The sequence below is a fragment of the Crassostrea angulata genome, chromosome 8 (assembly GCF_025612915.1).
Source record: "Crassostrea angulata isolate pt1a10 chromosome 8, ASM2561291v2, whole genome shotgun sequence".
Classification (NCBI taxonomy): domain Eukaryota; kingdom Metazoa; phylum Mollusca; class Bivalvia; order Ostreida; family Ostreidae; genus Magallana; species Magallana angulata.
This window is the reverse complement of record NC_069118.1, coordinates 28,272,280-28,286,693: the sequence shown is the minus strand read 5'-3', so window position 1 is coordinate 28,286,693 and position 14,414 is coordinate 28,272,280. Positions and strand designations below refer to the sequence as shown.

General features: G+C 35.7%; 1 protein-coding gene and 1 pseudogene across 1 annotated transcript in view; both read left to right on the top strand.

Annotated features, from left to right (window-relative positions):
• Positions 1 to 14,414, top strand: part of LOC128160231 (uncharacterized) — a 53,094-nt gene that overhangs the window by 22,519 nt on the left and 16,161 nt on the right. Inside the window, exons 5-6 of the mRNA XM_052823528.1 lie at positions 13,822 to 14,001; positions 14,154 to 14,282. Coding sequence (XP_052679488.1) covers positions 13,822 to 14,001; positions 14,154 to 14,282 — 309 coding nt within the window. The remainder of the gene's footprint in view (positions 1 to 13,821; positions 14,002 to 14,153; positions 14,283 to 14,414) is intronic.
• LOC128160232 (putative nuclease HARBI1) lies at positions 11,242 to 12,069 on the top strand (annotated as a pseudogene).

The window sequence follows — 14,414 nt, the reverse complement described above, 5'->3', positions numbered from 1 at the left end:
CAATGTACTTGATTTAACGGTTGCACCATTCCGCCAAAAGCGCTAAAACAGAATACACAGCCAAAGGTAGTACGTTTACAGTAGGGCGAGGACAGCACACCAGTGTTGACTGAAATGCACGCAAATGCTTTGCAAGCGAGTTTGTTGTGGTTGTAGAAGAGACATAGATTTATAACATCAATATTGATTTAAACAAATAGTGCAACATTGATTAAAATCACGAAATAAATATTTGCAAGCCAATTTTTTTCTTTAAAATATGTTTTGGTATGTACAGCGGGGGGGGGGGGGGTGGGGTGGGGGTGGGGGGTTACAGGTTATGTTACTATAGAAAAAACCATGTCCGTGCATGGATTTAGAGTAGAGAGTTGCCCACCCCCTGCCAAACAAAATTATCTCTCAGAGCCTCCTCCCTCACTGAAAATTTTCTGAATCCGGGCATCGTCCCGTCACTAAGTGGGCATTTCACAGATGTGTATCTATGATTAATGTGTTTGTATAATATACATATAGAGACGATGTCTTCAAGATCTAGAAAAAATCACCCTAAAGGAGGGGACTGAAATATAATTTTGTTGGGGGGGGGGGGTATCTGACCCCCCTCTAGATCTACACATATAATTGCCAACTCTTTGTACAGTGGGATTTTCTTTGGTATCTATAAAAAATATATATAATGCCAATTGACACTTTAGATGCGAAACTGTGCCCTCAATGTTCACTTTCGAATTTATAATGGAAAAGGAAGGGGTTGTCAGAACATGAAATCTCACTCGATTGGAACGTGAATGATTTCAAAACAATTCTTGAATATTTGAATTAATAAACATTAAGGCTGCAAACCCTATCGTAGTTTTTGGGAGTCGCCCGGGATAAAAGAGTATAATTGGACCTACGTATATGAAAAAAGCGAATAAGTGATAAATCTTCAAAAACTTTTGAGATCGATCCTGGCTATTCTAATAAATGTTTTATGTAAGTTGTACATTTTTTATTCCGCAATGTCTGAAATGAGCTCTGATCATGTCTCCCCTACATGTAAACAAGTTGAAATTTCTTTTTAAAATCCACTGAAAAAAAGAGAAAAAAAAAGAGATACAAACAGTGTCTAACTTTACCTTTCCTCCACATAGAGAAACATTTTCATTTTCATCTTGAAGTAAAATATGAATGAATATCTCGCATTTCAGCAAAGAGAGAAGAAATAATTAGACATAACTATGAAATAAACTAATTCAAATTACAAAGCGACATGTAAAATAAGGTGTAAATTACAAAATTTCGATTCCTTATTAAGCGCTACAACAACAAAAGACCAGGTTGTCCCGGGGCCCCATCCTCACCAAATATGAAGGCCCAAATATTGGATACAGGGTGTTAGCCAGCCCTTCGAAAGAAATCCCATTAAAACTGTATGACTAGTATACGAAATTTCGCATTTTTCACCAGGCTAGCTAAGCCTCTTACTGGTCGTGTAAACCTAATTCCTTTTAATGGTCGACTGGGCTGTCCCGGGGCCCCTATCCTCAGCAAATATGAAGGCCCGAATATGCGATACAGGGTGTTAGCCAGCCCCTCGAAAGAAATCCCTTTATAACTGTATTTTACAAAATTTCGCATTTTTCGCCAGGCTAGCTAAGCCTCTTACTGGTCGTGTAGACCCAATTCCTTTTGAGGATCGACTGGGCTACCCCTAAGCCCCTATCCTCAACAAATATGAAGGCCCAAATATGGGATACAGGGTGTTAGCCAGCCCCTCGAAAGAAATCCCATTAAAACTGTATTACTAGTATACGAAATGTCGCATTTTTCGCCAGGCTAGCTAAGCCTCTTACTGGTCGTGTAAACCCAATTCCTTTTGAGGGTCGACTGGTTTGTCCCGGGGCCCCATCCTCACTAAATATGAAGGCCCAAATATTGGATACAGGGTGTTAGCCAGCCCCTCGAATGAAATCCCATTATAGCTGTATTATACGAAATGTTGCATTTTTCGCAAGGCTAGCTAAGCCTCTTACTGGTCGTGTAAACCCATTTCCTTTTGAGGATCGACTGGGCTGTCCCGGGCCCCATCCTCACTAAATATGAAGGCCCAAATATGGGATACAGGGTGTTAGCCAGCCCCTCGAAAGAAAAGAAATCCCATTATAACTGTATTATACGAAATTCGCATTTTTCACAAGGCTAGCTAAGCCTCTTACTTGTCGGTTAAACCCAATTTCTTTTGAGGGTCGACTGGGCTGTCCCGCGGTCCCATCCTCACTAAATATGAATGCCCAAATACGGGACACAGGGTGTTAGCCAAGCCCTCGAAAGAAAAGAAATCCCATTATAACTGTATTATACGAAATTCGCATTTTTCACAAGGCTAGCTAAGCCTCTTACTTGTCGGTTAAACCCAATTCCTTTTGAGGGTCGACTGGGCTGTCCCGCGGTCCCATCCTCACTAAATATGAATGCCCAAATACGGGACACAGGGTGTTAGCCAGCCCCTCGAAAGAAAAGAAATCCCATTATAACTGAATTATACGAAATGTTGCATTTTTCGCCAGGCTAGCTAAGCCTCTTACTGGTCGTGTTCATTATGTCAATGTTCAGGTTAGGTCAGCAAGTAATTTTTTTACTATAAAACTGGGTTTATTCAATTAAATAGGGAAGTTTATATGAAATTTTGAATTTAAGTCTTTTAGCATGTTTACGGTATTTTGAATAGTGAATAGCGAAAAGCGAATAGAACTCCAACTTCTGAATGCCAGAGAGTTTACTAAAAATGTATAAGTCATGAGTTCGAATCCCGCTCTTTTTTTTTTTTTTTATTAATTTCTACCTCTCCAAATATTTTTTAAAGATTTTTTTTGGTAAGATATTTTAAGATTTAAAAATTCTAAACCGGTGAAAGTATTTCAATTATAATGTACTTTAATTCACATTAATACCGACAGATGTCCCATACCACCTTAAATGCATACTCCTTTTTGAATATTTTGTCTGATTTTATAGATGGCTCATCAAATAAGTTTTTAAAGACGATTAAAGTGAAGAAATAAGCATACGTGTATATCGTATTTCAGATTGTTTGTAAAGAATTTCTTTAAGTTAATTATATGTACTTGTATCAATAATTGTTTCACGACAGAGTTGAAAATTTCTAATATTACAGTTTAATGAAATATATAATTCCTGAACTCGGTGTATCTGATATATATCTTACAACACACGAAGAAAAAAAGCAAGCAAACAATAGTGTAATCTTGGGTTTATTAATAAAATATGATAAAATCATTATTAGTTTGATGCATTGATTTTAAATTGCAACATTATTATGAAGTTCTTCTTAAACATTCAGAATATTTGAGTCTTTGCTAGTATTGATATGTTGTTATGGATACTGCACTAAGCTTATTTTCAAAAATGTGATCAACCAATATGAGGGAGAAAATCTCAGTTTCGCAAGTTTTCCTAATAGGTCGTGTTTGTATATATACCAGTGGACAAAACTTAGTTTTTGTTAGAATTAAACGAAGCATATAACAGTCGTGCAGTTAAATTACAGTTGAGACCTATTACGTAGGACACTATGCCACTAGGATAATGTTTTAAAATAACATACTTAATTGGAAATTTTAACTTTACTTAAATATTTTTATTTTATTTCTGTTATTTTGAACAGATTTACATGTGCATACAAATGTCATTCCTGATTTTCAATTTTATGATGATAAAAAATAATAAATTAGAAAATTAGCTTCTACATGTCAATGTTGATAAAATTACTAAAAATCTGACATATTTAAAAATCACTGAACACAGGCTTTGAATAAAACATTGCATATGAAAAAAGTATACAGTACCTGCTGGTTTAAAGTTGAACCGCGTTTTATCGGTAAACGTCAAGAAAACTTAAAATTCGTATTATTTCAATAGAATACATTATCACCACCGTATTGGCATGGCTTTATTTTAATATATCAGTACATCATAAACTATTCAATTGTATGCAAAATATTGCAAATATAGCAATAGAGTAAGTTAAATGATCAACATCGACTTTTGGGTTGTTATGATTTTAGATCTTCAATGAACCAAACAGTCAATCAAGATGAATCAATCAATCATTCATTCAATCAATATTTCAATCAATCAATCGCTATGCAAATCAATAAAGTATAATTAATGTTTTGCTTTAGTGAATGTCTCAATATGACAATCAATGTATCAATTTAATTGATTACTCAATGTATTCAATTATGACAATCAACCCACTGCAATGTATCAATAGAATTATTCAATCATTCAGTGTATTCAATGACTCCCTGTCAATCAATGTCTGAATCAAACAAAGTGTCAATTAAAGTAAGTCCGATTATTGGCCACGGACCTGGAAGTAAACAGAATCCGGGGGAGGCTTAAGCAAAATTCGGCTATATGTCTTCATGTATGGAAAATCTATGATATGATGCATGAAGACATCCGCCACAAGCGGTCAAAATTTTGTACAAATGCCATGACAATAAGACTGCGGAACTACTCGGCGTGGGATTTAGCATAGACTTTAACACTATTATGTAGTATGTTTAGGAGGCCAGCACGTATGGTTTTCAAATATGTATTCTGAGCAGTATCAGACAAATGTACACCATCACGGTAATATTTTGTTGTAGATCAGGGTACTTTAAGCAGGCGCCCTTACGCTTGACTATACATGTAAATGGGGCTAATGATTTGTTAATTCTTTTTCAAGCGGTCTCGCCGGCAATAATTGATAACGTTTGTCTGTAGTAATTTCGTGGGAGTATCTGGGACCATATGAATCTAGTATTCGCCAGAATTGTTTGTAGGTTAATAACGGTTAATTTCATGAATTTTTGCAGCCTCCCAGACCATACCACTCTTTCCGTGCCAAAATACTGAGATAATATGTTTCTGAAGGTCTAGGTGGGGGTTTTCAAATTGTTGGACAGCGTGAAGGGATGCATATTTGATATAATTGACGAACCATGATCCAGACCGTGGTGTTGGGACCTGAAAACTTAGTATTGAATTATAATACGAGGCTGTTATGAACACACATAAAATTGTGCTTTACAATCTGATACATGTATATGAACAAAACACGTTAGATTTCCATCTGCCTTTTGACTTAAAGTCCTCCTCCGAATGCCATTGTAAGTACAAATGTGTAGCTCCACCTATTCTAAATGAGTGGGATTTGAAAGTTGTTGTGTCAAGGCCAATAAATTTGACAGACTTATGTAGTACGGATGTGAATTGATATTTAGTGAGAGGTTTGTGGTTGAGATGGCAGAAAAATAGGCCTTGTATTTGTGGTCTAACTGTCAAAAATTCACGCATGTGCTTGAATAAAGACTGGGTTTGAGAATTTATTTCAATCTGTAGCTTAGTAACCCTATTGTATTGGTCTGTTTTTGAACCTTTACTATACAGACTAATGTGTGTTTGATTAATGGTCACGTCTTGAAATAATAAGGCTGGTGCGTCGTTACTAGTGAAAGTAAATTCGCTAATGCGCAAAAATGCAAAAAATGCCAAATGAAAAACTGCTGAAAACATAACAGCTTCGTACAAGCTTGTACACACCGTAGGTAGTATATAAACTTATTTATTGAGACAAGATAGGGAAATTGGGGACCGTACATCCTTCGCTGGATTTAACCGATGGAAACCTTCTAACTTTTTTTTAACTATGAAAGTTTAAGTGTTGTCAATTTGACCCTTTAACTGAAGCTTGTAACTAATACCGCTCAAATAACATCTCGTTGTTGAATAGCACACTTTATTTGCATGCAGGTATGCGATGTAGTTGATTATGTGGTCCACTGGTGGAGGCCAACAAAAGATAAAATTGTGTTTGGTACAAAAAGTTTCAAAGGAATTTATGCCTTTTTGGTACGTTGAAGCAGTATTTTTGGATATTGCTGCTTCAAGTAAACATTCTACATGGGGTCAAAGAGGGACAACAATTCCGGAGGTAAACGGGCTGGAGTCTTGTCTGCCTGCGTAGCCAGGGATCTGAATCTTTCCCACTGAAATCGAGAAATTGAATCAGCAATGGAATTTTGGTAACCTGGGATATGCTTAGTTTTAATCTAAATGTTATTTTTCATGCATAATAATACCAATGGTCTTACAAGAGACATGACACGTTGAGACTTACTAGACTTGGCATTCAATTTGTCGACCAGAGCTATGTTGTCAGTGTTTATTAGCAAGTTCTTAGCTGTAAATTGATCTGCCGAAATCCAGATGGCCACAAGAATAGGCACTAATTCCAAAAATGTAATATCTCTTCTAATATCTGGACCCAAAGACCCTGGCCAGGATATGACAACCCAGTGATTCTGGAAAATCGCACCTCCCCCATAGGAACCACAACTATCGATAAAGAGGTTTAGGGTTTCTTTATCAGACCAGTATAGTTCTGGAAATGGTGAACGCCCATTGTATTGGTTAAAAAATGTGAGCCAGATTCTAGCATCCTCTTTAACTGCTTGTGTGACCTTGATCAGGTGGTAATGTTTCTTAATACCAATTGTTGTGTTATAAAACCTGCGGTTAAAAGCCCTGCTACCAGGGATGGCTTTGGCGAAAAAGTTAAGCGAGCCACAAAGAGATTCCATTTCTTTCAGGGTGCCTTTTTTAGAAGAAGTAATAGAAAAAGCTTGGACTGAAGTGCCGCAATCTTTATGTCAGGACTAAAAATGACCTTACCTATAGTATCAATACCTTGTCCTAAGAAAGATAGACGAGTACATGGGCCCTCAGTTTTTTTGTCGTTTATTGGGACGCCCAACTCTGCAAGTTAACTTGAACATTTCAGCAATCTTTGAACATTGTAATGTATTTTGCTTGCCAACAAACAAAAAATCATCAAGATAATGTATATTTTGAGACTTTTGAGCTACTAGCCAATGCAAAAATGATGAGAATTTTTCAAAAGATGAACAAGCTATGGAACAATCAAAGGGCATGCATCTATCAAAATAGTATTTTTCTTGAAAACATATTCCTAACAGTGAAAAATCTGAAGGGTGAATAGGTAAAATCTGACTGCGCTAGACAAATCCATTTTACAAAGCAATGCCCCTTTACCATTCTCTTGGATCATAGAAATAGCCTGATCAAAAGAAGATTAAGACACTGAGCACAGAATTGGATCAATATGCTCGTTGACGCTATTGCCAATGGGCGCTGACAAATTTGAAATTAACCTGTAGCCTCCATCTTTCTTGGGCAGGACCCCAACAGGGTTACACCTAATGTTGGAAAAAGTGGGTTGGGAAAAGGGGCCTAACATCCTTCCTAACGTAATTTTTCTTTCTCAATGGTAGCCAAAAGTTGATCAGCATGTTCACTCGCGGACGTCATGTTTTTGGATTTTAAGTAGACTCTTGGGCATTGTGTTATTTAAGTAAAAGCCAGATTTGAAACCATTTAATAAAAATTGAGCATTCTGAATATCTGGATATGTAGCGAGGTATTGGTCTAAAACGGAGGTCTTAATTGGAGTTGAACCTAGGTGCATGAAATCTTGGTCTTGGTGGCTGATAATGCCTTGGGCGTAAGGGACAAAAATTGATGTTATTTTGCGGGGCGAAATTTTGGTGTGTTGGATTTGGATGGGGGATCTGATGACTTGGGTCTGTGTCGACTAATAGGACCAACAATGCATGCCTGGGTGTGACTTGTTGCAATGCTTGCATATATGCTGGATTGAACACTGGGGTTTTGGGCAGGGACCTTTAAAGTTATAATCAAAACATTTGAGTAAAGATTTTGACTGTTGTGGAGCTTGTTGAACTAGAGCCTACATATACAATAACCATAACTCCGCATCGATAGAGCCCAATGAAATTGATGTGTTTTTTGACATTTTGAGACGGAACTGCCTGTCGTATTCAATCCAATTGCCATTTATATTACGGCTATATCCTAAACGTATTGTGTGGATATATTTCAAGATACCCTGTATGTCTGATGGGTGTCTAGCCAGGTATATACTTGAGAAAATCAAAACTGCATCAAGCCAGGTGTTTATTGATGCAATTTTGTTTGTTTTAGTTTTGGTTCAATAACTAACTGACCCTCAACTATGGAAAATGTGTGCGAATCCTGAGCGGATGTATCAACTGTTTTTGAATTGATGATTTTTGACAGATCAATGTATTGTTTTGACCATATTTTTTCTTTGACGGTTTGAGGGACATGAACCCCAAGCTCATCAGAAATGCTTATCAAAGGGTTTTCACCTGAGGTTGTCAGAGGGATTGATGGCGCTATGGTAGGTGGTGGTACTGCAGTCTGCTCACTGGTTGTGGAATTATCGACGGGTTGCTGATGCTCTTGACTTTGAGGTTGAGTGGACACAAACTGGACCGCTGCGTGGGCCTGCTTGGACCTGCTTTGGTTTGGGTGGCTGTGGCTGCCAGATTGAGGGCTCTGAGAGCCGGATGAGCATTTGGCCTGGCGTAGGGTGACTTGCGCTTTCTTTTAGTCCTCAACATTTTTCTAAGAAGTTAACAAAACTGAGTAACTTACAAAGTAAATACAAACAAAGTTATAAAGGAAAATGAATGAACATGAATGTATCATAAACGTTATAATATGGCTATAAGGTTATACCGTAAGTAAACAATAAAGTTATTGTTACGGTATCTGTTAACTTTGCGCTTTCATGCTATACTGATACTAGTATCTACTATATGCAACCGTAGTCCTAGGTCAGCTCTAGCTATGTAGGCCCTAAAATTTACTGTAAATTAAAAATCTAACAATAGAATATTATATTTTAATGATGATGGCTTTATTATTTATTAACCAAGTTAAAGCCGTTGATGGCCCGCAATTTGACTTGAAATAAATCTACATTGTAATGACTATCTAATGTAACAATCATGCCCGCCTTAAAGAGAGAAGCAGACGAAATAAGAAAATTATCTTGTATTGCAAAGTTTGAAAACCCTGTAAAAAAATAAATGGAAGTGAATACGTACCGCAACTTGGACAATTGATTACTCGATTACTATCCACCGATGATTAATCAAGCAATTAAGTCAGTCGTGATAAACAATGAATTGAATTTTTTCCAGGTTGAAGCTGAGAAAGGGCGATACACTACTGCGCATGCGTAATATAAGGACCTCAAAAGGGGCCGTGCGAAAAGTTACGAAAACCTCATATTGAGGAGTTATCTTTCTTTTTGTGTATATATTAGTTAAATGGTTAATCTATTCATGTCCATAACATGACTTAACTCATATCGAGTTAAGTCGGATTATAGTTTTTACATTTGAAGTCATATCATTCCCAGCGAGGTCATGCAAAAGACGAACATATGAAAATCAAAGTACTGAATTACTGACGGGAGTTAATTTTATCGATTATTATGTATTTTAAAATCAACGATATATCATTTTGCTTGGCAAGTAGTTTATAATCTGTATTTAAATTACGTACACTTTTTTATATAATATGAATTATCGGACTTTTCCGACAAGAATTTCGAGAAAACCCTTTATGAATCATTCTGTGCAATATTTAAAAATAGAATTGATTCCATCAAAATATGTATCAGTAATCGAAATATTTAAAAAGTTGTATGGATCTATGCAATAATAAACTCTAGTCTCGTTCAATCTCCGACTAGCAAGAGATATTCTCTACCAACACCAGATCGCGTGATAGCTTGATGACGCGACCTCTAAATATAGGCTGACTCTCTGCTTGTCGGGAATTTACGGAGACAGCCGATGGTTGCACGGGACTATATTGAACTCCGGCGTAAGAATACTTACAACTGCAAAAAATATCTAAATTGTTCGTAATATTTAAAATCTGACTATTTTAAGGTATGCATAAATAAGTTTCATTAAAAAAATGCTTCAGCATACAGTACATCGAATTTATCGATTATCTTCAAGAACTAATTCTTGTAAGCGGTGGTGATTTGTGCTTAGGTCAAACACTGTTTCAGTTTTGGTTTGCCAGAGTTACTGCATAGGAGAGTTGATTAAAATCAACTCCCAAAAATATAATTCAAGCCATTTTTTTAAACAGATATAAACTATTCTTATGTATCAGGGTCCGCCGCCATAAAACATTCGTAAGTCTGACAATGTTCTCAAGTCTGAGGATATTATCAACTCCCAAATTCTAAGACTCAGCCGCCGCCATAAAAAAGTTGAGCAAAATAAAAATTCTCAAAATATGTTTTATTCTCAAATATTTAAGTCTACAAAAAAGTAGACTTAAGAAATTTCTCAAACAAACAAAATTGCTGCTGCTCACAGAATATTACAACGAAATCGCAGACGACGTAATGTTTTTGTTCGTTTGAGGGTTTTCAGAGATCGAAGTAATCCCTTGGAGTCGCTTCATGAGTTTGAAGTCTATCAGCGCTATAGATTTCGCCCGACATTCTTGTGAATGGTGTTTACGACCAGCTTGTAACAGTGACCAAGAGGAACAGTCCGGTGCCTCCACTTTTGCAAGTGCTGCTGTTTCTACGGTTTGTAGCAACCAGGACTCACATTTGCCTGATTGGAGACAGTATCGGGATTTCCGAATCATCAGTAGAAAGATCCGTCAGGGCTGTCGCTGCCGCCATCATTGCTGTTTTAGCGCGAGCTCAAATTTTCTTCCCTGTCGGTAAAATCGCAACAAAAGTGAAGGAGGGCTTCAGACGAGTTGCAGGTGAAAGAACACACATTGCAAACACCAATATCTTACTTTTTCAAATTAATTTCCTTGTCTGTTACACTGTATTGCCACATGTTACATGCAATTTTTCCGGAGCCCAGGCTTATGATACTGACTCGGTGAAAAAGCCATGTGCGAAAAAAAGCATTTTAGTGTTTTCCCTTGTAATGAGAGTTCAGATTGCAAGGGGGAGTACTTGATAAGAAAAAAATACGGTTTTAAGAAGTTTCTATATTTTTTACATGTGGAATTAAAATTGAAATTAATTACCCCTTAACCACATTTCAAATAACATCAATTTGTTGAACATAACTGATATACTGCACCTACATAGTTAATTGTCTTCTATTATCACTAATTTCCATTAATACTATTTCATTTAAATTGTCTATACTTGTTTATATCAACATTAGAATTTGCACACAATTATCAGTCTCTAGATTAAACTTATAGATTTCTATGACAATAATAAATAATACAATGATCTCAGCTTTTTTTTTTTTTTTTTTTTTTTTTTAGAAATTTTGGATGGTGTGTGATCCAAATTACCGAATCACATCATTGTGTGCCCGATGGCCTGGTTCCTGTTACGATGCAAGGATTTGAAGAGCCTCTGGTCTTCATCAAAAATTTGAAAACGGTAACTATCTCTTCGATCATACTAATAACTTGTAAATACCTATGCTGACAATTCTTTTGTAAAACTAAATACATGTATAACTATAACTGTATAATAAGCAATGGATTATGATGCATACTTATGTACATGTACCATCATGGGCATTTGTTTTAATGCAGGTGACTACGATAGCATTCTATTGGGAGACTCTGGCTATCCCCTCTCCAGATATCTTATGACTCCCTATTTAACGCCTTGGAACCAGTCTGAAGAGAGGTTCAACTCAAGTTTGCACAGAACCAGCGTGCTCATTGAGCAGACATTTGGGATTCTGAAGAGAAAATTTCAGACTCTTTATTTTGACCTTCGCACCTCTCCAGACCAGGCAGTGTCATACATTACCACATGCTGTATCCTACATAACATAGGCATTGAGAGGGGGATACATTTCAGTGGTGACAGCAGGGAACTGAATGTAGATGATTGCCAACAAGCAGTTATAAACGCACATCCAAGAGCTGATGGGGTGGCAAAGAGAGCCTCCATTACACAATTATTTTTTTCTAAAATCCTGGCTACTCAGGGTGACATCATTGTGGACTTGTCATCAACTGCTTGTCATTAATGAATCAATTGTTGATTACGAAACAATTTTGATTGTTTTATGTGTATTTAAACATGACATTGTGTATGATTATTATGAATCCCATGCATCTCTCTCTCTCTCTCTCTCTCTCTCTCTCTCTCTCTCTCTCCATACAAATAAGCTAAGCTAGAAAACTGGGATATAGAGTTTCACTTAAGATCTTTCCTAAAAGTTTCTGTTTCTTAAACAAGACCTCGTTTTTCAATGCCTGAACTCCTCTTGAACTCTGTGTAACTCCTCCTCCAATCTTTTGTTGTCTAATAAAAGTTCTTCTCCTTTAGGTCCTCATATCTTCTTCTTTTGCCTTCTCCTATAATTAAATTCAGTTACAATGTTTTGACAGCTTTCAAAAAAAAAGACACCAATTAGTAATAAATACATGTAAGTTTATTACATGTACAAACCTGCACTTGTGTTTCCTTTTCGTTTCACTCCATGATTCACTTGAACTGTTGGAACTTTAAATAAAAAAAATTTAAAATGATCAAAATCTATTTAAGGAACAGATTCAATATTTATTAGTTTTATTCGATATAAAATGGTTTGGGGCAGTTTCCGCTTAATAAACCACGAAGCGGTTTATTAAAACCTTAAAGTTTTCCAAACAATTTTATATCATATAAAAGTAATAAATATTCATTTTATTGCTTATGATTTAATTTTTTGCTTTAGTTGTAGATAAAAACGGTCATTTGACGTTTAAAATGAAATCAACATTTACAAAATTCAAACGTAACGTCAGGCAGATTATTTATGAATTTATTGAACTACATGTACATGTAGCTCTGATATTTGATTTGAATTTTATTAAAAATTGAATTAACATCATGTACCTTTCTCAACTGAGGTAACCATACTGATGGTAGGCATACCTGTCAGACTCTGTTCTTCTGAACCTGAAATAACAAAATCCATCAGTTTTTCATTCTCTAACTACAGACAAAGATATTTTCATTAAACCGGTAGATGGTAGCTAGAAGACAAGTAATACTTTATTTAATAAGAGGCCCATGGGCCACATCGCTTACCTGGGCAACAACAGGCATGATAAAATCACCTTTATGTAGCCACATACAAACAAGATGTAATTATAATCGGGGCAATTATAAAGTCTCCCAAACGAACGAGGCCATCATTGGCGGTAGAGATGACCCACATGGGTCAAACTTTAAAGACAAAAAGATATATTTACATTCCACATATATTTTGCTTGTAAAGTGTGTCGAAAGCTACGGCAATATAACACTGTATCACACACAGGGTAGTCAAAGGTAAAAGTGACAAGTTTTATTATGACGTCACAAACGTTGAACGGTGTAAACTGCAACGTCACAAGCAAAAATCAAACTTCTTGTTTACATAGCATTGAATCATGATTTTTTGAAGTATACACTCTCATAACTGCAGCGGTGTGTGCATACATATTTTCATAACGCGCGCTATATATATATATATATATATATATATATATATATATATATATATATATATATATATATATATATATATATATATATATATTTAATATATATAAGCGTCATGAAAAAGCTCAAATGTAATACCTTCGGTAAAAGAAGCTATTGTCAATCAAAACCTAGACAGGTACTACATCAGTAAAAATGTCATGAATTAATTTATGCTTTGATATTTTAAACTTCCCAGAAATGAAAAGTAAATAGAATATATGTTCCGACGTCAATTTTAAGCATTTGAAATCAAATATTAATGCAAAAGATATCGTTTTTTAATACCTGAATGTAATTCAAACGCAAAATTATTTTATTTGTTTGCCCAGCCTGGCTTTAAAATACTTATGAAGATCATATTTTCTATTTCATTACAGTCACCACCTGTCCCAACAAATGCAATTTCCAGATGTTTAACTTAGAATATCTTAGCTACTCTCTTAGAAGCATTCAACTAACGATAAGTGATGAAATAAAATGGTTCTCCCTATGTTCAGATCCAGAATCATCACAATATAAGAGAAGGTTATATATTAATTGTGCATCGTGGAATACAAGTAAGTCACATTTTTTTTTATATGTAATAAATATTTAGGCTTGGAAAGGAATAAGATTTATGTTTTTCCGGATGATGTCACTGTTAAAATTATATCCAAAAAATAATAATAAATACAATATGAATAGTGTAGAAACACAATTCATTTTACAGGTAAATACATAATGTGGGATGATGCTAGTGTTTGCTCCATAACCAATGCACAGTGTTTCCAAATATACAAATACTGCGTCTGTCATTGTTTGCCTGGATATATTCTGGAGGACGACAATTGTCTAAAAGGTATCATAGAATTTTTACTTCATAACAATTACATGTAGTGTTAAGCACAGAATGGTTTATTGTATCTTATCGTACCTTTTGCTTAGATATTGCTAGAAAACAAGCACATTTCATGTGTGGAGATACAATGTT